Consider the following 21070-nt stretch of genomic DNA (forward strand, 5'->3'; position numbering starts at 1 on the left):
TTAAAAAAAAAAAGTACTAATTAAAAAAAGTTAAAGTAAATTAAAAATAAATTAACTTTAAGTAAATTAAAATCCTGCCTATTAAAATAAGGCATAGTAAAGCCTATACTATACTAAATAAATTTATTTTTTTAAAGTTTTTAAAAGTATAACTTTTTCTAAAATAGTGTTTTTATTAAGTTTAAAAAAAAACTTAATTAGGCTAAAAACTTTTAAAAAAAAAATTTTATATAAAAAAAAATTTAAGCTATTTAAACTTATTATTTTAAGTAATAAAACACCTTTAAGCTTTTACCCTCTATGTAATAGTTTATAGTATGCAAATATGCTTTTAATTTTAATATAATTAGTATAGCTTTATAGCTTAAAGAAAAAAAAAATAGTTAAAAGTGTTTTATATTAGGCTAATATTATATTAGGTGTAATCTTAAGGCCTTTATAATTCTTTATAAAGGTTAGTAGATAACATAAAATAACCTAATACACTTATATACATTATAAATAGCTATAATATAGTAGCTTACTATAACTTATTATTATTATAAAGTAAGGTTAACTAAGGCTGTAAAAGTATTAAAGTAAATAATGTCTAGTTAAGAAAGATTAAAACAGGTTAGAGTAGATGTAGAGCTAAAGCCTAAAGTTGCACTACTATTTTGCTTAACTAGGGGGAGATCCTCTAGAACCCTCTTTTTGCCTACAGTAGGCTTTACTTAGAAGGTCTTAGCAGAGCTAATTATATTTAGCAGGAAAAATTACACTATAAAAGTAATTTTTACACCCCTAACTATACAGTAGTTAATTATAATAGAAAAAAAAGAAAACTAGATTAAGCATATAGCATAGCAGAACAATTACTTAAAGCTTAAAAACAAACAGTAACGCAGCTTTTTAGTTACTAATTTTCTACTAATTAAATTAATAGCCGGCTTATATCCAGACCAATAGGAGAGAGGGCTTGGCGGTAGAGATAGTGTAATATTTAATGATGCCATAGTACGTACCTCTTTGTATTTTAATAATGCCCCAGGCATGCTAAACTCTCCGCCATTCCGGACACCATCTTCCATTCCTATGCAATTTTCCAACAAATCAATGTGTTTTGGTTTACTGGTGAAATGTATGTTGAACATGAGGCAGCTGTAATTTAATTTCGTTTCACCCATTGAAATTTTCTTCGAATCCCTTTCAATTTCAGCGTCAGATCAGTCACACAGGTGGTGGATGCCGTCGAGGGACCTTTTTTTCTGTTCCAAGTGATGAATTCGCCAATTGCCAGTTTCTTTCAGCTAGAGAAATGCTCATGATCATTTCAGCGTCAAGTTTTTCTGGACTGGAATTACGTAACCATCAATTGCCTTCCTTTAGTGCAGCGCTAGCACTTACAAGTACAAACAGACCGTCCATTTACACTAGAACAAGGCCTGTTGCGGAGCAGGGTCCGAAAGACTTAGATGTTTAGAAGAAGGTGCTCATTAGGAAGGCTTAGTGACCAGGACTTCAAAGCCAAAAGTATCCAGCTATTAAATAGGACAAAGTGCTTGCACTCGCGTCCTAACTTAGCTAGTTAGTACGGCTGCGTTGACTCAGCAAAATTACTGCCGGCTCAACCTCAGCTAAATCTGCTCTCACACTACCCAGATCTAGTATTTTCTTCCCTTCACCATCAAGACACCTGGCCAGTGCGCAGGAAGGTGTTTCCTCGTGCTTACACATGCTCACAGTGGAAAGACCGCAAAAGGGCATCTAAAGAGACTCCTATTATCACCTATATGCAGGCAATTCTCACACACAGTTGGATATGTTGATGAACGTTGCCATTAATCAAAGGTATAGAGCTTTTGTTGCTAAACTAGCTTCCAAGGCCAACGCAACATCAGCTGTAGTGTGCTATACTCTAAAATTATCCACCCCACCCCACCCCACCCCCCTCCCTCTGGCTTTAACAATGTTTCTCGTACCCAGCCTCAATCCCCCCAGCATGGGTGCAGTCTTGAATTAAGAGACGCTCTTGCCTCTGCTATTTCAGCCCTAAATGTGGTTTAGGGGCGAACAAATAGTCCTCTAAGAAATTTTGTAAACGCTAGGTTTCCTAGTTAATCTAGATTTCCAACCCAGTCTGCGAGACAAAGTTCGCCATACCAAAAGATACGTGCATAGCTGTCAGAACCTAGAGTTAGGAGAATTAGAGCTTCAACGTAGCGCTGCCATGTTAGTAACCTAACACCCAGGCAGGAGGCAGGAAAACAACCCCATCCTTGCAGTAGGCCTCCCATGCGAAGGCCTGGGTTGTTAGCAAAGATGATATTGTTATCTATCCCATTAGAAAATTCTACTCCTCGCCCTTCTGCAGATATTTCCCACAGAACGTCCTCTATCGCGTGAAATTGCACTGTGTTCCAGTCAGGCCCCGTGAAATCACCAGCCTCACCATAGTCCAGGTGGAAGTGTGGAGGACTCTGATCACCAGAGCGCTGCCATGCTGTCTCTTGCCAACAACTCTAGGAGCAGCTTCTGTCTTAACATAACAAGAGGCCTTCCACCTTAAGTGAGCTAATAGCTGTGTGAAATTGTCTTCTTAGAATTGCAAAGGCAAGTTCCTAAGGAATCTTTAGTTAGCAATCCTATACTGCACAAGTAGTGAACAGCGTTCAACAGGCAAGTATCTTTGTACCTAGGTTAGGACGGGCACAGTGTAAGTGGTCATAAGATGGGATCCTAAGAGCAGATTCTCCACACTGTTTCTATTAAGCAGCCTTGCAACCTTGCTGCAGAGTTTAATGCTAAATCACTGTCAGGCTAACAGGAGCAGGGCGTTTCTCAAGGATGAGGAAGCGCATGCATGACAAGCAAGCTGGTTGTGAGCACTTTGCGGCAATAAGTTCGTGGGTCTATTAGTGAGTGCGGACCCCATACAAGGCCGGCCAAGCCACCCAGGCTGTACAACCGTCCCATTTGAGAAGCGTGAGAATGGACCAGCTGGCAGGCTTTATAGCCAGCTTTGGTAGAACATTTGAGCTAGTATAACTTTGCCGGAACAGTTTAAAAGACACTGATACAGCGAGGACACTGCGAAGACTTAGGTAGCACTGATACTATTGTTGGTGTTATAGCGAAGCGTGTAGGGGTGCGAGGAGGTCTTGTTTTGAGGGGGAAATTGGCGTGAGAACCTGTTTAAGTTTCCGCAGGTGCCACCTGCCTAGGTAGACAAGTAGAACCCACTAGGTGTTCTACAGAGAAAGCGTCTAGATTATTGCTAAAGTTCTAGTTATTATAGCTACTAGTAGCTATTATAAGTGGGTAAGCTAACTTATGTAATTTAGGTTCCACTTAGATAGCTAGATGTGTAGGTTTTAAACATACTAATAGTTTTTAAATATAAGAGGCGCAGTGCCTAAACAAAGCCTAAACTAAAAAGAGTAGAATTATTGTATCTGCTAGGTTTATCTACGCTATAAAGTTGGTGATGTACTAAGCATATAATTACTCATTTATGGACACGTGTTAGCTTAGCAGAAAAGCATTCTCCACGCCGCTCTTGCACTACAGCTTTAACTACAACTTTAGATAATTTTAAATTTTTATAGTAAGTTTTTAGAAAGTTTTATTTAAGTGTAGTGGTGGTTAAATTTTCTCTATATTCTAAAAGTGTTCACACATGAGTGGTTATATGCTTGGTACACACTAATGCTAAGCCTGCACGTGATCCCTAACATTGAATAAGAATACAATTTTTCCATGGACCGCTGTAGACTAGAATATCTCCCTCGCGGCCATGTACAATGAAATATCACTCTAGGCCACTTCCCTAGCTGCATCTCTAGCAGTATCTTACAATATATGTAAGCTAGACCTCTTTACCTTCTTAACATTCTATACAGGAATTTTTCTATTCGCCCCTATAAATATACCTCCTTCTGCCGACTTAAACCTACTACTACTATCCTTAGTAGAAACCTGAGCTTCCAACAGCGTAAGGTCCGGATGATCATCCTCTCGGACACTCACGGGGATGACCTAAAGAATGTATCCCTCCCTAGCGCTGATGTGGTCCTTCACTGCGGCGACCTCACCAACGACTCACGGTTCGCGGAGCTCGAGAGAACCCTAGCGGTGCTGCGTGCCATTGACGCGCCTCTGAAGCTGGCAATACCCGGGAACCACGACTTCAGCCTCGAGCCCACAATCACCCAGCTCAGCAACAGCGACAAGACAAGAGTAGTGCGCCTACACAGACAAGCAAGGCGGAGGATGACGCCGACTCCAAGGCCTCGTGGGAGATCCTCCGCCACGCCGCCCAGCATGATAGAATCTTCCTCCTTCCACAAGGAACGCATACCTTCATCCTGCCCCCCGACGTAGGCGGCGTAGGCGGTGGTGGGGGGCGCCTCCGGCTCTTCGCGAGCCCGCTAACGCCGCGGTGCGGCAACTGGGGCTTTCAGTACGGCCGGTCAAACCCTCACAAATGGGCCATACCTCCGACAACGCAGAACGGAGACGGGGCAGTAGACGTAGTGATGACGCACGGCCCGCCGAGGGGCATCCGTGACGGGACGGGGACGGGGATGCAAGGCGGTGTGGCGCCGGGTGCCGGGTGCGCGGGACTGCTGGCAGCTGTGGAGCGCGCGCGGCCGCGCGTGCACTGCTTCGGGCATATCCATGGGGCATGGGGCGCTGAGATAATCGCCTGGAAGCGCGAGAGGGCTGCTAGTGCTCCGATCTACAGCAACTTGGTTGATGCACAGCGTTCCTGGGTCGTAGCGAGCTTGCTGCCGGCTACCAAGGTTACTAATAGTGCTGGAGAGTGCAGCCTTGGTCCCCCGCCCACGAGGACGCTGCGGTATCCCTCCCAGTCAAGGGAGGAGGGGCACTGCTGCGTCGTAGACATCTCTTCAGACGGAGAGCACTTCGTGGAACGGGGCGCGCAGACGCTCTTCGTAAACGCGGCGGTGGAGCTCCGGTCCAGGCCGCCTCGAATGCCGTGGATGGTTGACATAGACTTGCCGGTGGCAGGCGAGGAGGACGCTACTGCGGCCGCTGAGACCATGTATCGGTTGCTGCTGAGGAGCTCTGGAGAGTGAAGAGCTTTGGGGAGTGGCACGCTCATAGTAGAGAAAAGCTCCGAGGAGAAGAACGTGTCGCACGTGTCTCACGCGATATCATACCCATGTACTGCACTATTCACTCATTAAGCATAGCTCCTCTCTCGTACAGTATATAGTCAGCCCAGAGCTCTATCAAGCTCCTTAGACCTTACAGTACACTCGTACAATCCACTTTGTTTGGATCTCACTACCTTGTTGACTCGCTTCCCATATGACCCCTTCTTAGCTCATGCAAGAGAACGCTCCCAGGAGAAGACAGCCCCTGAGAGAGGAAAGCTTCGGGGAGACGATGGCTTCCAGGAGAGAAGCGCTCTGGGGAGAAAGCTTCCAGGAGAAGGGAGCTCCCAGGAGAAACGTCGACCATTCTTGGTCTCCAGCAAGCCTAGTTGTGGCCCGATTTCAGACCTTCATGCTGCTCAGGAATGGAATCGGGCACAGTCATGCTAGCTCATGCTGGCTTAGGGCGAGCTTAGGACAGCTCAAGCTGCTTAATCATGGTCCTCATCTCTCGACGAGCTAATTGGAGCCCAATTTCAGACTCTCCATGCTGCTCAGGGATGAAATCAGGCACGATCACGCCGGCTCACGTAGGCTCAGGACGAGCTTATGAATGATCAGCCACAGCTTGAGTTGCTTACTCACAGCTTACATTACACCCCTGCGTAATTCCCGTCTTAAAACAGAAATGAACATTGTGTGAGGGCAATTTGTCCCCATATATCTTTCGCTATTTCTAAGGAATAATAGGTTTCAAAGCTGCGGGAGGGGTGCCATCGAGCATAATTATTTCGCTTTCTGGATGCACAAGTCTCCAACGACCATGGAAGACCCAAAGCTGGATTACTTTATAGCAGTTTATATGTGGAAAGATATCTTCTACTTCACTCTCCGGAGATCGGACAACCTTCTCGCATTTCTATGAACAATACTAACCGCCATACTCCAGAGCTGACAAAACTTGCAGCATGTCATACGAAGGAAGGAAAGGGTTGGTATGAGGAATGTTTGGCACCACAAAGTTGGGTGAACCGAGATTGTGGCTTTCGCTCCAGACATGAAATATTTTTTGTCGGACTTTTCAATAGAGGCGGATCGGCATTACAATGTTGAACTGCAATGCCGAAATCAGATAGCCATGAGCTTCCTGGACGTTAATTTGATCCAGGAGGCATCTGGGCCCTTTGTTGGAAATCATAGCCTCTCAAGAAAGGTAGAAACGGAAATGGGTGGCCGGGATAATCGAGATACTGATTGCTCCTAGGCTATGACGACAAAGTGAAAAGATTTTCGAACGGGCCTACGAAGGGCACTTGGATTATCTGGTAGGCCATGTCGGTTTGCTCATATCTAATTTTATATATATATATTTTTACTGATACTGGAGGCCATAGGTCGCCGTTGCTGTAGATCTATTTTCCCTGAGGTGTGAAACTAATATGAAGAGGGAAGAGTTCGAGAAGAGGACGGCGCAACTCAGAAAAAGAGTTATGAGATAGAACGACTGCCACGGCTCACTTCCTACGACAGGTGCTGGCATGGCATGCTACAGGTATCCCCTAGATACGCTCTTAGCTTAAAGGCCAAGAGGTCTATGTCTTCTACATTACTAGAAAGGTATGAAGTACCACTGTCTGTTTTCGCTTCTTCTCCACATTTGGAAGCAACTGCTAAGCATGGGAACCAAAAAAACTTCTGCAAGGAGGATTATAGGTCACGGAGAGAACGATGGTGGCAACAGAGCTCACGTTCCTAATGCCAAAACTCTCTTCATCTTGGAAATGAGTAATGTGGTAGTGATATGAGCGTCTCCAAGCATTCAGAAGAAAGCACAAAGCCTGAAATGTTCTGTAGATCCAACATTTTCACAACTCTGAATATTTCCGGAAAACTGTGCTTCAAAACAACGCCGGCCAAGAACAGAAATATCATTTTTGAACTCAATGGAGAGATGTGAGACATAAGAACGTCAAGCGACTACACTGGCATACGCGAAATGGGCTGGCAGACGACCTTCCCCAACTGAAGGGGTGAAAAGCGGATAGTGATAGCTGTATTCCTCTCTTGCATCACCTCTCATGCATCACCTCTCAACAATGTTGTTCGAGTTGTCCACATCTAATTGCTGCCAAATCTCGGGGCTAACACCCGACCACCTCACAAAATCTCCGTTTCCAAGTCTTTGCATTCATTTAAGAAAGCACGGAAGTCTAGGTAGACCATTTTCCCTGTGTCGAACTTTCGGGTCATTCTATGTGTTCAGCTGTGATTTCGAGCCGCACAGAAGCCACATCACCAAACGCCTTTATCATTTAAGGACCGCATTTCGGTATTCACGACAAGATTTTAGCAGCTGTGTTCAAGGGAAGAACCCCGCAACCAGCAGGCTTATATGCCCCCCAACCGTTCACGCGTCACTCAACCAAACATGTTCCGCATCTCGGAAACACTCGGAACGATCTCGGAACGCTGACTGACAACCACTATCCGGCCAACTTCTTACCCATGCCGACCATCGGTATTGTGGCGTCTTACTCCGGAACGCTCTTGTTCCGTTGTGGAAATGTTTGGTTCCCCGCAATGTTCCTGGAAGCTGCTGCATTATCGGAGAGAAACTGCATAATCACCTTCCTGTTTGGGAAGAGGGACTGTAGATCCGTGGCTCAAGCCCTCAGTTCATGCTGTAGATTATCATTCCGACGCTAAGTAGGGAGGTTGCCTCATGGATAAGTTTTTGATTTCAGGGGAATGTGGATATTGTTTCGATTCTGGATTGGTCATACGAGTCATACCTGACAGCAGAGTATATGATAAGAAGAAAGTGAATATACAAACGCTTGGAACAGCTCATTTACTTACTTTCACAAACAACCACAACGCAACTCCTCTATCGCGCTCCTCTCAATTGCTTTCACAAGTCGATATCGATACTGATACCTATCCCCAAACATGAAACTCCGACACATGATGTTCACGTTCACGATCAACCTCCAAGCACTCCTCTCGCTATCCACACTAACCACATCCACCCTAATAACAACATCCGGCAATATCACCCTCCCTGAAACGCCCACGCCCATCCTCGGAAATCTCTACAATCACTGGATCGTCCTCCCAAACAAAACCTACGACCTCACCCGCTCCCTCTACCTCCCCACCACAACCCCTGTCACCATTCCAATGTTCGGAACTCGTAAAGCCGCCATCATCGAGCCCTCGCGCTCCGCTCTCATCATCATCGACATGCAGAATTACTTCCTACACCCGAAGCTTAGTCCCCGTGCGACAGGTGGTCGAGCAGCCGTTCAACCTACGCTAAATATGATCGCAGGGTTTAGGAAGAAAGGAATGAAAGTGCTGTGGACGAATTGGGGGCTGGATGGCTATGATTTGTTGACGATTCCGCCTAGCTTTTTGGCGGGGTTTTCGGGCGGGACGGATAGTCCGTTAAGTATGTTGGCTTCCTTCATTTCTGTTTTTGGTTTGGGGAAAGGAAATTGTGGAAAGTAGGTTTGATTAGCTGACAAGAATGCATATAGCGACGTTTGGTAGCGACATGGGGATAGTGGATGGAGCTGAAGCTGGAGGAAAACTTATGCGAGGAGCGTGGAATGCAAGACCTTATGGACCGTTATATGATGCACAGGTCAAAGGGGTGGAGGATGGGACGGATCTTTATTTTAATAAGAGTAAGTTTCATAGGCGGATATAGGGGATATGGTGCTGATGAAGCGACCGTAGATCGGCTGAGCGGCCTCTGGGGAGCGCAGACACCCTTAGGAATGTGGTTGATGGGAAATCAGATTACAACACTCTTCTTCGGAGGCGTGAATGCGGATCAATGCGTCGTGAGTACCCTTTCCAGCGAGGTTCTGTTGAAGATTTTAGCTGACGGGTAAGCTAGTGGGGAACATTCCTTGATGCATACTACAAGGTGAGCAAGGTTGTCAAAGTTAGATGGAACGGCAGGATTCAATGATTTACTAGGGATACGACGTAGTTTACGTCGACGACATTGCTGCAACTACGAGCCCGGAATAGTGAGTTGAGGTAGAGTCGTTGATACCCTTGCGCTGATTGATTTCTAGTGCGACGCAGATGGTGAAGTATAATGCGAATCGTAAGAACCTTTTTGCTCTTGCTATAAGTTTGGAGGGTTGGATCTGTCACTGACCTTGTGTAGTCGATGGCTTTCTGTCTAATTCATCATTGATTTTATCAGCGCTAAAATAGGGAGAGGGAACTTTTATCGAAAGGAATACAGAAGCATGGATAAGGCATCAGAGATACTTAAATAAATGAAGGATAGAGGGAGGCCAACTATCGAAACTTGACTTTGCTCAACGAGTGACTGTGCCAATTCGAAACGACTGTGTAATGCATCCTATCACCTAAAGTGGGACATGGCCGGGACATTTTTGGTTAAAAGATGGCATCCTATTGACGCTCCCCCTGATTCCAGCGAGGGTTCTCTTAGAGAGACTCTTCTCAAATCATGTTTGACGTTATGTGATAACATGCTCTAATGACAATGGAAAACACTTCACTAGCAACATACATCTCCACTGTCACAACGGCCTAACGAGCGATTGCCTCCATAGTGCGCACCCTCCTACGATCCTGCTCTAGGCAATCCTTAATAGCATTTGACAGCGCTGGCAATGTTGTCAAACCCATAGTCTGCCAATCTATTGACCCTCGAGGAAACAGTCAAAGCCTTCCCTCTGCAATTCACGTTTTCGTAGAGAATACAGGTAGTGCCGCCGTTTGGTGCGACGGAGGAAATCGAATCTCTGTATAAATTCAAGAAATTGTCTATTATTCCATTAGATTATGCCGTAAGGATGAAGTTCAGGCACTACAGCTTTATGTTTGGGCAACTCAAACAATTCAACAAGCCATCCCTAGAAAGGGGCAAGGTTAGGGGCAGAGGAGATTTGAGAGAGCGGAAGGACGTACAACACTGATTAGGATTAAGGTCGTCGTTACTGCAGCTTCCTTTGAAGTCGGGGTCCGTGCAGAACAGTTGATTGAGGTTGGCCGCAGACTCGCTGCGGATCTTGTTAGTGCGAACACAAGAATCTCTGGGATGTGGCCTGCCTTCTGGCGACCTCGATAGCTGGAGCTGCGAGGGCCTGGGCGGCGATGGCTAGGAGAGCGGTGATGGAGAGAGGGGTCTTCATCTTGCGAGTTATTGGATTTGCTCAAGAAAGAGGTGATGGAATGTGGAAGGAGTTCCGCAGAGTTGAAGGTAAGTGTTGTTGATGCTAGATCATCGGAGGAAGCAGGCTAATTTATATGCGCAGGATCCCCGTTGAGTGTGGTTGTCCTGGGGAATTTTTCGCAGTCAACGGTGAGGATGTATGCCCTCAGCTCGCACGAAATGACAAGCCTGAAAGTGTGAATGCTGAATCGAGGGCGTGTGCTAATTTAAATTCTGCTCGACTTGGGGACGTGGAGATATTGGCTCTTGAACCTGGACAAGTGCCAAGCTTTCGGGCGACACCAACAGGGTGTCAATGTTGGTATCAAAATGGCGCATAGGTAAATGCACAAAGTCAGGCCCAGTGTAAGGAAGTAGCACTCGAAGCTCGAAGCCCAGTATTCACAGCAAGGACGCGCTCTACAATTGCGTTAGTGATGTGGTCTTGCTTGCAATACTCCACCGTGATCAGCCACCAAGAATGCATGTTCTTGAAGACTGAGCTTCAGCATGAATCGAAAGTAGCTGTGTTGCTCGTCTCTAAGTCCGTCTAAGTTTATACCTATCTGTCCACCGATGTCGCTGTAAACCGCTCAACATAAACCTCGTGAATTTTGTATTCTAGGCCCTTCATCTTCCATTCCACGAGTCCTAGTATCGTGCGATCGATCTTCACGGAGATTGGAATATCATCTTATGCACCCGAGAAAGGTGCCATATATATTCACGGTTCCTGAGCCCCCACTAATTTGGCACCCTCTTATTCCTCTTTCTCCAACTTCTCACCCCGGCATCCATTTCCTCTCTGGTGACCCCATCCCTTACCAGCCACATTACCACTCCTAACACCTCAACATTCTTATTCCGACTCTCATCGTCAAAGAATAGCATATCCTCATACTCGATCCCGCTCTCTCTGTTTATGCGTTCGAAATGGCTTGTTTTGCTTCCGGGATAGATTTGCAGGTAATCAAAGTAGTCGATCGCACGGTGTGAGTCCTTAGGCGAGGAGGCGTTTGGGATCTTGAGGAGCTTCAGCATTTCGCGGCCGAGGTCGGGGGCGTGGGTTCGCGAGGCGGCGCCGATTTGGATGCCTTTCTGCCGGAGCTAGCACAAGTTAGTATGCCTTGGGGGATGGAAATAGTATTGAGGTATTACAGCATCCAGAACTCCGCCGACATCAGCGAAGAATCCATAGCCTTCCCCGTATCGATCCTTGACCTTCAATCCGCCTTCTAGAGCCTTGAGAGGCGGTGTGACGTGGGTGTCTACCCAGAATGGCCATAGGGTGTAGTCAAGATCAAACACGACGAGCTTGGGAAGGGGCAACCCGTCGGTAAAAGTAGATGGCCATACTTTCTTCTGGGAAAGCGATGTGGCAGTGGAGGTGGGGTCGTTTGAGGGGGCTGCGCTGCCGGCGCTACGGCGAGGCATTGTGGGTATGGGCGAGAGGTACAAATTATGGGTTACCAGGTGGCTCGAGCACGCTAATATAATCAAGGAGAAGAGCGATCTAGTAGCCAGTATTTAGCGAATTTGAGTGTTGGGAGTGTGAGGCGTGGTAGATAGGTGGCGTTGAGGCTTGACGTCAACGTAGATCCTGCATGAATTGGTATCGCTGAGAAGGCCAAGACTCTAACATCTATCAATCTCACAGCAATCGACAGGCTTTTGGAGAGTTGCCTAAACAAGAAACTAGGCCACAAAATAAGGGATGAAGAGCCTTGCTGCGACTGACGACTTTCAAATTTGCCTGAATAAGTAAATACTTTGTCGTGTCACCTAACGCGGAGCATGGTAGGTAAATCTGTGACAAAAATTTACATCCTATTGATGCTTTTCTTGGCTCCAACAAAGATGTTGAACAGAGTGACTCTGCCCTAATTATGTTCCACGTCATGTGATTATATGCGAGAAAGTGGGAACTTTCGTCTACTGCATGGCGACGCCAACTCCGGAATATGAACAAGAAGAAAATGCTCTCTTGCGGACGATAGAATCAAGAAGGCCATCGAGAGGACACGAGTTCCTATCTTAAATCCCGGAATTCGCCTGCGGACGAATGAATAACCAACCCCGGACTCTCGCTGCCATCATGAGCAGAACAATCCACTACTGAAGTTTCTCATGACCGGATAGAAGCTAACCTACTTCGGGGGCACCTACAGATGGAGTCTTTGGTTCCTTGCCTCTGCTTCAGAGTCCGCAAACGGCGCGTCGAGTGCTGCAGATGCGCACATATCGACGCTGCAACCTTTTTTAGGAGCCTTCGGAGAAAAGAAGTGATGTGAGGGAGAGGCTGCGAGATTAAGATTGCGAATGCAAGCGCACCCAGTCACACTGCAGGTATCTCGGGCGGTGTGGAGGGTTGCATCGAAGGGGGCTTCGGTAGTCCGGAGCTTGAGCGGAAGAGGCGCACAGAACGACTACCATCCCCGCGTCTCACTGACTTCGGCGGCTGATCATCCCCAACATCACTTGTCCCCTTCACGCTTTACCATCACATCGCTGAAAAGAAGGCCTGTGGGATGCGTCGAGTGGAGACGTTTCTGCGTACGCTATCAGTCTCTTCAATACTTAATCAAAGTGCCGACGCGTTCAACATCATGAGCCCAATATTAGCCTACTAAATCGCCTGGCCGCTGACCGGAGGAATGTCCCCTGAACGCTACATATCCATTGCCCGTCTTGTACCCAAAAGGTAAGGTATGACCAGCATCTTCTGTTTAATTAAACAGTAGCGTTCTTGATCAACAGCAGGATGGACGCGGTTTCCAGGTCGCTGCCTTCCAGCAGGGCCGTTCGTTCCCTGGAAACACGCTGCTCTTTTTGGTAGCAATATCATCGCTCCAATCGTGCACCCACGCCGAGGCACACAAGCGCTGGGAAATATGCTGGGATCAATGCGAATCCTCTGCAGTAAATCTGCTTTAATGCAGGTACGCGGCTCGATACTCGAGTAAACACCCCTGCTCCGTTGCTCCACCAATACTGGCTTTGCACGGGCTGTCCTGGCTGGGTCTGGGGTAGGTCATGATCTGGGAAAGTAACCGTCTGTGCAAATTCTATCTTACCTATCGAAGGAGCGTCATGCGACCCTTCTACGCGTTAGCTTCGTGATAATAATGTCGTCTGCCGCCTCGCTGCCGAGCATGTGGGCCGGCCGAAACGGTGTGGAGTGCTTGGGCGTTACTGCCGCTAGAGTATAAAGCTCTGAGATATCACCCTCTCTCTCCTCCTGGACAGACTGCGGGGACGCAAACATGTTCACCAACCTTATTCTTACGCTTGTGACAGCCCGTCTCGCGGTCGCGGTTCCTGCGCCACGATATGATGTGCCACCGGACCCTCCAAATGTGAACATCTCTTTTCCCCCAACGAGTCTTGGTACGAAGTGCCCTGGATACGTGGCATCGAACATCGTCAAAACGGACTCGTCCCTTACGGCAGACCTCACCCTCGCTGGCCCAGCTTGCACTCTGTACAGCGAGGACCTCACCAATTTGAGATTGTTGGTCGAGTATCAAACCAGTACGTCTCGCTTATAGTGTTAGAAACACAGGTTTCGTTTACTTCACGCATTGACTCTATTTGGAGCATCATACTAAAGCATCTTTAGATGACCGGCTCCACGTCAAGATTTACGATGCCGACCTGAGCGTGTTCCAGGTCCAGGAAGAGATTCTGCCGCGGCCTCCAAACAACAACGCCCAGTCGTCCAATGCCGCGTTGCAATTTGACCTCGTAGAAAAGCCATTTTCTTTTACTGTCCGGCGAAAGGAGAATAATGAGACACTATTTGACACCTCTAGCACACAGTTGATATTCGAGTCGCAGTATGTGCGTTTGCGAACGAAGCTGCCAACAAATCCAAATCTGTATGGGCTCGGAGAGCACAGCGATCCGTTTCGACTCCCAACCCAAAAGTACCAGCGTGTCATGTTCAACGCGGAGTCGCCGTTCATTCCTCATAACAGTAATCTCTACGGTAGCCACCCTGTGTACTTCGAACACCGAGGAGACAAGGGCACGCATGGAGTGTTTCTGCTCAATTCGGACCCGATGAACATCAACATCAACCGAACCGATGACGGAGGACAGTATCTTGAATACAACACTATTGGTGGAGTCATTGATTTGTATTTTATGGCCGGAAAAGGACCCGCAGATGTCTCTAAGCAATACGCCGACATTGTGGGATATTCACCTATGTATCCATACTGGACCTTTGGTTTTCACCAGTGCAAGTATGGCTACTGGGATGTTAACTACGTTGCTGAAGTCGTTGCCAACTACTCGACCGCCAATATCCCTTTGGAAGTTATGTGGACTGATATTGACCATATGAACCTTCGCCAGGACTTCACTCTAGACCCAGAGCGCTTCCCGTTGCAGAAAATGCGAGAGCTAGTAGCTACTCTACACAGCCGCGATCAACGTTACGTTCTCATCCAAGACCCCGGGATCCACGCTAACATGAGTTACGCTACTTATGCTCGTGGTCTCGATCGAGACGTTTTCTTGAAGAACGCTGACGGGTCTCCTTATCTGGGTGTACAATGGCCTGGCGTTGTAGCATGGCCGGATTGGTTTGCGCCAAATACTAAGAGTTGGTGGACGGATGAGATTATGCGGATATTCAATCCAGAAACCGGGGTTGATATTGACGGTATTTGGGTCGATATGAACGAGGCCTCTAACTTCTGTCATGACCCGAATTGCAATCCTACACAGCTTGCAATAGACGAAGGGGATCCACCACCACCACAACATTCTCCTCGTAACAATACTGGTCGTCCGATTCCCGGCTTTCCAGTTGATTTCCAACCAACAACCACTGGATCTCCTTCGATCAAAGCACGAAATTCGAAGCCACTGTACCCCAGGCAAACGGGGAATGGTACGATGAAAGGCCTCCCAAATCGGGACTACTTCAACTTTGCATACCACGTCAACAATCACCGTGGCAATCTCAGTGACTTTACCATCTACCTCAACAACACGAACCGCGACGGCACAAAGCAATACGACACGCATAACTTCTACGGCCACATGATGTCTCACACCACGCACTCCAGCATGCTCACCCGCCGCCCTTCGCTCCGTCCCTTCGTCCTTACGCGCTCTACATTCGCTGGCTCTGGGCGCAAAGTCTCTCACTGGTTCGGTGACAATGAATCCTCATGGGAGCACTACCGGACCTCAATCCGTCAAATGCTCGCCTTCGTCGCCATGCACCAAATGCCACTTGTGGGCTCCGACGTTTGTGGATTCAACAATGACGCTTCAGAATATATGTGCGCACGCTGGGCCCTCCTCGGCGCTTTCCAACCGTTCTACCGCAACCACGCCGAAATCTCTGCGCGCCCACAGGAATTCTACCAATGGCCTAAAACCATTCTCGCTGCGCAAAAGGCCATTTCTACGCGCTACAAGCTGCTGGACTACATTTACACCGCTCTGTACCACCAAACCACCGACGGAACACCCATGATAAACCCTCTCTTCTTCCTGTATCCAAACGACGCTAATACATTTAATATCCAACATCAGTGGTTCTACGGCGACGCGATACTCGTCTCGCCTGTCACAACCGACTTCTCAGATTCTGTGACGTTTTATCTGCCGCAGGATACGTTTTATGATTTCTGGACTCATGAGCAGGTTAATGGTCAGGGCATGAATGTCACGAAGAGTAATTTGACGGAACTCGATATCCCTGTACACATCCGCGGAGGAACTATAATCCCCATGCGTACAAACTCTGCAAATACAACGAAGGCCCTCCGACGCCAGGATTTCGTCGTGCTTGTCGCGCCTGGCGCTGATGGGACGGCGAAGGGCAGGTTGTATCTTGATGATGGAGAGAGTATTCAACAGGATGGTGTGTCGGAGATTGAGTTTACTTGGGATGGGAGGAAGTTTGCTGCGGCGGGGAAGTTTGGGTATGGGGGGATGAGTGGGGAGAGTTTGACTGTGGAGAAGGTGACGGTTTTGGGGCAGGAGAAGGCGGGGCAGAGAGGAGTGTTTGATGCGGGGGAGAGGAGTGTTACGGTGCAGGGGCCGTGGAAGCTGGAGGGGGCTTTTGGGTTTGAGGTTTGACGGAGAGAGAGAGATAGTAGGTGATAGAGCATTGGGTGGAGTTTTGGTAAGGGGCTGGATTTCTGGGGCATGGATGGTCTGGCCTTTGCTTTCTTTTGTTCATTCATCCATTTCCGCTTTCTTTCTCGAGTCTTGTCTTGCTACCTACGAGTTTCCCTTCCATGTACATTACGCCTCCACGGTTATTTTCTACAGACGGACGTTGGCTGGTCCTCTGCAGAGAGGTGGCCCTTTCTCCTTCGTCATTTTCTTCGCTGTATAAATAGCACTATCCAGGCATCGACCATACATAAGAGTAATGTCTACAACGAGTATATTACTACCCTTACTGCGTCTTTCAACCTTTCCTCTACTTGGCAGGGCATCTCCCACCTGCTCTGCCCGTAGCGCACAACAATCACATAATCCTGGCCCCATAATTAGCCCATGCACTCCTAAATCGGCTTGGTCGAAATTGTCCCGCACGTGTGATTCGTGGTGCGTGTGACAGAGTGCCCGTGAATCCATGCAGGGATTGGGGACCGGTGGCACCACGAGGCCAGCCTTCAAGCCTGTTCATCAAAACGTCGCATGGCTGCAGGGAACCCACCCAGGCGCTCGAGAGACCGCCGAAAGGGGGAGGTGAGGGAAATTGGGAGATAGGGTGGAACGTGGGATCGGGCCGTGATGTGCAGCGTTGCGCGGGTGACGTCAGCACGGGAGATGGTTGGTGAGCGCTGGAGGGGTAAGTGGAATGTGTTCTCGGGATGAGAAATGTAGGGAGGATTTATATGTCGTTTTTGGTCAGCCGGTATTTGTGCTGCAGCGAGGCGTGTGTATGGTGTCGCTCTCCGGAGGTATCTGCGTGATGCCTCGAGGCTGCTAGGCACGGTTTTCAATCTCCCGTAATGTGTACTCGGGTCAAGCCGTTGGTGACGCATTGCACCACGCCATTTTCCTTCTCTTGTACTTCATAGTCAACTTCGATACTGTTCTTGGGTCGATTCTTGTTTAGTCCTTCGAGCAACACACACGCTTTGCAGATCTCCTGACTGGAGAGGTATCCACAGCGCTTGCATTGCCCCATCACTTGTTTGGGGTTCTTGCGTGGTGTGATTGCTAGTCCCTTCTTCTTTCTCCCATTCTTTCCGTTCGCAGCTTGCACTGCCTTGACGGTGTGCTCCTCTAGCTGGCTGCTGGTAATGTGACTGGATGTGATCTCAACCTCGAGTCCGGCTTCGGCGGCAACATCGTTTTGGGCGAGTTGAAGTTCCATGTTAGCCATTTCCCCACCCGCAGTCCTTCCGTTTGAACTCCCGCATCCGCCTTCTTCTTCGGCTGCGGGAGTGGCGCTGGAACACGTCCTCTCACAGCTTACGTCACTCCCCGGCACTAGCTTTGCCATGTCCTCTCCGCTTCTCACTACGTCAAGTATGGCACTTGGTCGGACCCGCTCGAGGTTTTTGATAAGTGCACGAGCGCTGCCGCGAAAAGCTTCGGGAGAGTATATGCATTCGGTACTGAAGTAGTCGAGATTCTTATGGTGGGCATAGAGGACGATTTCCTTTTCGTAGGCGTATTTCAAGGGCTTGCTGCGCTTGATGTTTGTGTGTGAGTTTGGGTCGGATGAGACGGCGGACGGAGTGGATGTTACAATGGACGTGGTTCTCGAAAGTCGCGGGAGGTCGCCGCGAAGCACTGTGCATGGTCAGCCACTCTTCACTTATCACCCCCAAGGTAAGAAGGCCATACAGTTCATAAGCACCGTCTCGGCAACGTCATCCGCATTATGTCCGGTAACCACATGTCTCACCCCCAACCTCGCCGCACCTCGATCCAGCGCTTGCCGTCTAAACACTCCGCAATACGTACAATTCCCCTTCTTTCCCACCTGCTCCACCACCTGATCCATCGTCCACCCATACAGCTCATCATACCCCAGAATGGTCAATGGCATATCATACTGCTTTGCATTCCTCTTTACTGTCTCGAGTGAGTCATCGCGATACCCTTTAATGCCTTCGTCGATGGAGAGCAGAATGAGCTCGACGCCGTAGTCATAGCGCTCGTTGAGGGTCTTAAGCACGGATGCGAGAACCGTGCTGTCCTTGCCGCCAGAAGCGCCGATTGCGATTCTCTCGCCACGGTAGAAGAGGGTGTTTGTGGTGATGGTGTGGTGGATTTCGGTCTCGAAGACGGAGATGAAGCAGGATTTGCAGAGCTTCGAGTGGTCTTTAGGGCGGAGAATGAGGGCGCGGTTAGTTTTGCATAGCGCACAGGGTGCGGGGGGCATTTTGGAAAGGACGTCGAGCTTGAGGGTGCTTGAGGAGAAGAAAGAAAGAGGGGAGGAGACTTGACGATTGGTGTGGCTTGAGTGTGGCTTGCGGCCTTGAACAACACCACGGTGCATTAATTCGTTCCCGCTTGACGAAGAAATACCAACGCTGAGCCAATTTCAACAGCACATCCTCATATAACAACAAAGGAAGGTCGAACCAAGTCAAGTCATAAACTCCTAGTGCTTGTACCTCTCCATGCATCATGGCTGCCCCTCGAGGCTCCACATCAACACAACACTCTTCTACTGCACCACCACCCAGGCTTGTAGAAAGATAGACTATTTCTTATATGGAAATGATTACCTTGCAATGCTCTCCTATGTGTACCTTTTTAACTTGGTTTTGCTTGTGTGGCGTTGCTATGTTTCTGCGCCGAAGTTGGTGACTTTGGGCTGAGGGCGTAGCGCCAAAAACAGCTGGCCTCCATTGCTTCACTTGCACCATTCTTTCGTTTCCTGTCGTACCAATGCGTCTGAAATCGTTACTAGGAACCCCCTAATACCGGTTCGTAACTTTGTATTTGCGTCGAGCGTCCCCTGGACCTCACAGCTTTCCTTCCAGAGAGCTCCACAGCTACCCCGCCTTCACTGCCATGATAAGTCCGCGCGGCCTCATGTGCATCCTCATCAGCACCTCGCTCCCGTGCATATATGAGAAGAGCTAGAATCGAGACATGATGCTTTGTAAGAAGCGACTAGCATAGGTCTTCTAGTTGTGTGCTGACGCGAACAACTGTCAGGACCCAGAGCCACTTGTTTCAGAGTTCGGTGTGCCATCTGATCCGATATCACATTTCACATCTTGGTAGACCTAAAGTACATTATAATTACATTATAGCCATATCTTTTCAGACTGCCAGCCAACGAATCACAATGTCAGCTACTCCCATGGTAGAAGATGCAGACTTCATGGTTCGCCCCGCTGTGTCGGTGCAGGAAGCACGAGAGGTGTGGTGGCCTTTGATGAAAGAATTAGGATGGGTATGGTACTCCTGCAATGTCGCCCTCCTCCTTCCTTAACCCTCTCACTCACCGTTCGCAAGAATCGAGACTACGACGACGCCGCCACCCACTACCACGTCTCCCGAAACGGCTCGGGCTGGCTCATCCTCATCCCCAGGGAAACAGGAAAGCCCGAGGGCTGTGTTGTGGCATTCACATATCCTAATGGCACTGGGTGGGTTGGATTTTTCATCGTCAATGCGGCATATCGAGGAAACGGATGGGGACGGGCTCTGTGGAAGGCGCTAGAAGAGTCTTACAACACGACCAGCACTGCTATCGTTGGGTTGGATGGTGTTGAAGCGCAGGTCAACACGTATAGACGGCGGGGTTTTGAAGACATGGCTAGAATTAAGCTCATGGTGCGACCGTCGCTGGTTGAGAAACCTCTTGCTACCGCGCGTCCCAAACCTGGCGGAGAAGAGCAGATTGTGGATATACGAGATGTGGATACAAAGGCACTCGCTAAACTAGATCTAGCGCATACAGGCCTCGAAAGGACCGCGTTGTGGACACAAGACGCACTCTTCTTCCGAAAAGATGCATTTGGCCATGCCCTCCTGTCGAATTCCCATGGCACAACCAAGCTATCCGGCTTTGTGCTTGTTCGACGCTGTGAACATGGGCATCGTTTTGGTCCACTCTACGCCGGGACCTACGATCAAGCCTTGCTATTACTACAGACGTCCATGGAGGCGATCCAAGAGTCAAAGGGAAGCATGATAGCGGAGATCTTTGGTAGCCATCCTGAGGGCATGAAGGTATTCGAAGAGCAGGGTTCCCAACCGTACGTACTACGAGTCGTAGTATACGACCCGTAACAGTCACGTGAGCCGTTGAAACGTAGGAGAGATATGAGTTGTAACGTATAACTGGAGGAGCGCCTATTACAGACTGTAGTACGTCTTAAAAAGGCGACTTTTCCTACTAAAATAGGACCTAATTAGACACATGTAGGATTGTGTTAGAAGCATGTTTAAGGTTATGTTCTTAGAGTAATAATTAAGTAAAAACTCTAAGGTTTGTAGAACATTAGCGCTTATAGTAGAGGCTAAGAGTAAAGTGTGCTATTCTATATAAATAGTTAGCTTTTTAGCCTGTAAATTATTATTAATTTATCTACATTTATTGTTTTACCTACTATAAGCTAAATGTCCTAATTTCTCTAGCGCGGCAGGTGTACTGCTTTATTCTAAGGATTTTTTAGAGCTAGCTCTTTCTAGTAAACTAATGTATTTTATTATACTAGTTTTTATTGCCTTACTAGGTTAAAGGCTTTATTATCTTCCTCTTTAGTTTTATTTTAAGGCAGTACACTATCTAATGCTTATTTAAAGAAGTACT

The 21070-nt window shown here is 48.0% G+C and overlaps 9 protein-coding genes across 9 annotated transcripts; 6 read left to right on the plus strand and 3 right to left on the minus strand.

Annotated features, from left to right (window-relative positions):
* Positions 1 to 1454: 1454 nt before the first annotated feature.
* On the plus strand, positions 1455 to 3166 carry BDR25DRAFT_360539 (uncharacterized protein; the record flags this gene model as incomplete). The annotated part of the gene is made up of 13 exons (XM_033696267.1): positions 1455 to 1512; positions 1591 to 1682; positions 1732 to 1813; positions 1865 to 1985; positions 2030 to 2059; positions 2119 to 2215; positions 2268 to 2441; positions 2471 to 2516; positions 2639 to 2662; positions 2724 to 2793; positions 2826 to 2885; positions 2930 to 3004; positions 3088 to 3166. 13 exons carry the CDS (start codon positions 1455 to 1457, stop codon positions 3164 to 3166), a joined length of 1008 nt encoding a protein of 335 aa, XP_033542445.1.
* An 818-nt stretch (positions 3167 to 3984) lies between these two features.
* BDR25DRAFT_360540 (Metallo-dependent phosphatase) lies at positions 3985 to 5552 on the plus strand (the record flags this gene model as incomplete). Its single annotated transcript, XM_033696268.1, has 4 exons — positions 3985 to 4221; positions 4245 to 5077; positions 5110 to 5169; positions 5222 to 5552. The coding sequence occupies 4 exons, from the start codon at positions 3985 to 3987 to the stop codon at positions 5550 to 5552; spliced, it is 1461 nt and encodes a 486-aa protein (XP_033542446.1).
* A 1646-nt stretch (positions 5553 to 7198) lies between these two features.
* On the plus strand, positions 7199 to 8036 carry BDR25DRAFT_360542 (uncharacterized protein; the record flags this gene model as incomplete). Its single annotated transcript, XM_033696269.1, has 4 exons — positions 7199 to 7431; positions 7472 to 7776; positions 7834 to 7887; positions 7918 to 8036. 4 exons carry the CDS (start codon positions 7199 to 7201, stop codon positions 8034 to 8036), a joined length of 711 nt encoding a protein of 236 aa, XP_033542447.1.
* On the plus strand, positions 8033 to 9329 carry BDR25DRAFT_270291 (Isochorismatase hydrolase; the record flags this gene model as incomplete). Its single annotated transcript, XM_033687202.1, has 7 exons — positions 8033 to 8553; positions 8642 to 8791; positions 8844 to 8950; positions 9007 to 9036; positions 9090 to 9142; positions 9191 to 9222; positions 9286 to 9329. Coding segments are annotated over exons 1-7 (918 nt in total), but the record flags the coding sequence as incomplete, so codon positions are not given.
* A 1438-nt stretch (positions 9330 to 10767) lies between these two features.
* On the minus strand, positions 10768 to 11893 carry BDR25DRAFT_295242 (magnesium-dependent phosphatase-1). The gene is made up of 2 exons (XM_033688829.1): positions 11464 to 11893; positions 10768 to 11412 (listed from the first exon to the last, which is right to left on the minus strand). Exons 1-2 carry the CDS (start codon positions 11737 to 11739, stop codon positions 11050 to 11052), a joined length of 639 nt encoding a protein of 212 aa, XP_033542449.1. The 5' UTR covers positions 11740 to 11893; the 3' UTR covers positions 10768 to 11049.
* Positions 11894 to 13568: 1675 nt separating this feature from the next.
* On the plus strand, positions 13569 to 16407 carry BDR25DRAFT_318455 (alpha-glucosidase precursor; the record flags this gene model as incomplete). Its single annotated transcript, XM_033691743.1, has 2 exons — positions 13569 to 13836; positions 13925 to 16407. The coding sequence occupies 2 exons, from the start codon at positions 13569 to 13571 to the stop codon at positions 16405 to 16407; spliced, it is 2751 nt and encodes a 916-aa protein (XP_033542450.1).
* A 94-nt stretch (positions 16408 to 16501) lies between these two features.
* On the minus strand, positions 16502 to 17097 carry BDR25DRAFT_85471 (uncharacterized protein). Its single transcript, XM_033699152.1, has one exon. It carries the CDS (start codon positions 16912 to 16914, stop codon positions 16597 to 16599), a length of 318 nt encoding a protein of 105 aa, XP_033542451.1. The 5' UTR covers positions 16915 to 17097; the 3' UTR covers positions 16502 to 16596.
* A 184-nt stretch (positions 17098 to 17281) lies between these two features.
* Positions 17282 to 18679, minus strand: BDR25DRAFT_239242 (adenine nucleotide alpha hydrolases-like protein; the record flags this gene model as incomplete). Its single annotated transcript, XM_033685668.1, has 2 exons — positions 17282 to 18084; positions 18139 to 18679. 2 exons carry the CDS (start codon positions 18677 to 18679, stop codon positions 17282 to 17284), a joined length of 1344 nt encoding a protein of 447 aa, XP_033542452.1.
* A 689-nt stretch (positions 18680 to 19368) lies between these two features.
* Positions 19369 to 20547, plus strand: BDR25DRAFT_346126 (uncharacterized protein; the record flags this gene model as incomplete). Its single annotated transcript, XM_033694118.1, has 3 exons — positions 19369 to 19408; positions 19465 to 19705; positions 19768 to 20547. Exons 2-3 carry the CDS (start codon positions 19598 to 19600, stop codon positions 20545 to 20547), a joined length of 888 nt encoding a protein of 295 aa, XP_033542453.1. The 5' UTR covers positions 19369 to 19408; positions 19465 to 19597.
* Positions 20548 to 21070: the final 523 nt, after the last annotated feature.

The sequence above is a fragment of the Lindgomyces ingoldianus genome, assembly GCF_010093535.1.
Source record: "Lindgomyces ingoldianus strain ATCC 200398 unplaced genomic scaffold BDR25scaffold_38, whole genome shotgun sequence".
Taxonomy (NCBI): domain Eukaryota; kingdom Fungi; phylum Ascomycota; class Dothideomycetes; order Pleosporales; family Lindgomycetaceae; genus Lindgomyces; species Lindgomyces ingoldianus.

Bases quoted from the DNA above. Each gene is read 5' to 3' on its own strand.
- BDR25DRAFT_85471 (XM_033699152.1), bottom strand. From the start codon at position 16,914: ATGGATTCACGGGCACTCTGTCACACGCACCACGAATCACACGTGCGG.
- BDR25DRAFT_295242 (XM_033688829.1), bottom strand. From the start codon at position 11,739: ATGCCTCGCCGTAGCGCCGGCAGCGCAGCCCCCTCAAACGACCCCACC. The intron at 11,413-11,463 runs GTAATACCTCAA...AACTTGTGCTAG, and splicing joins TCGGCGGAGTTCTGGATGCT to CTCCGGCAGAAAGGCATCCA.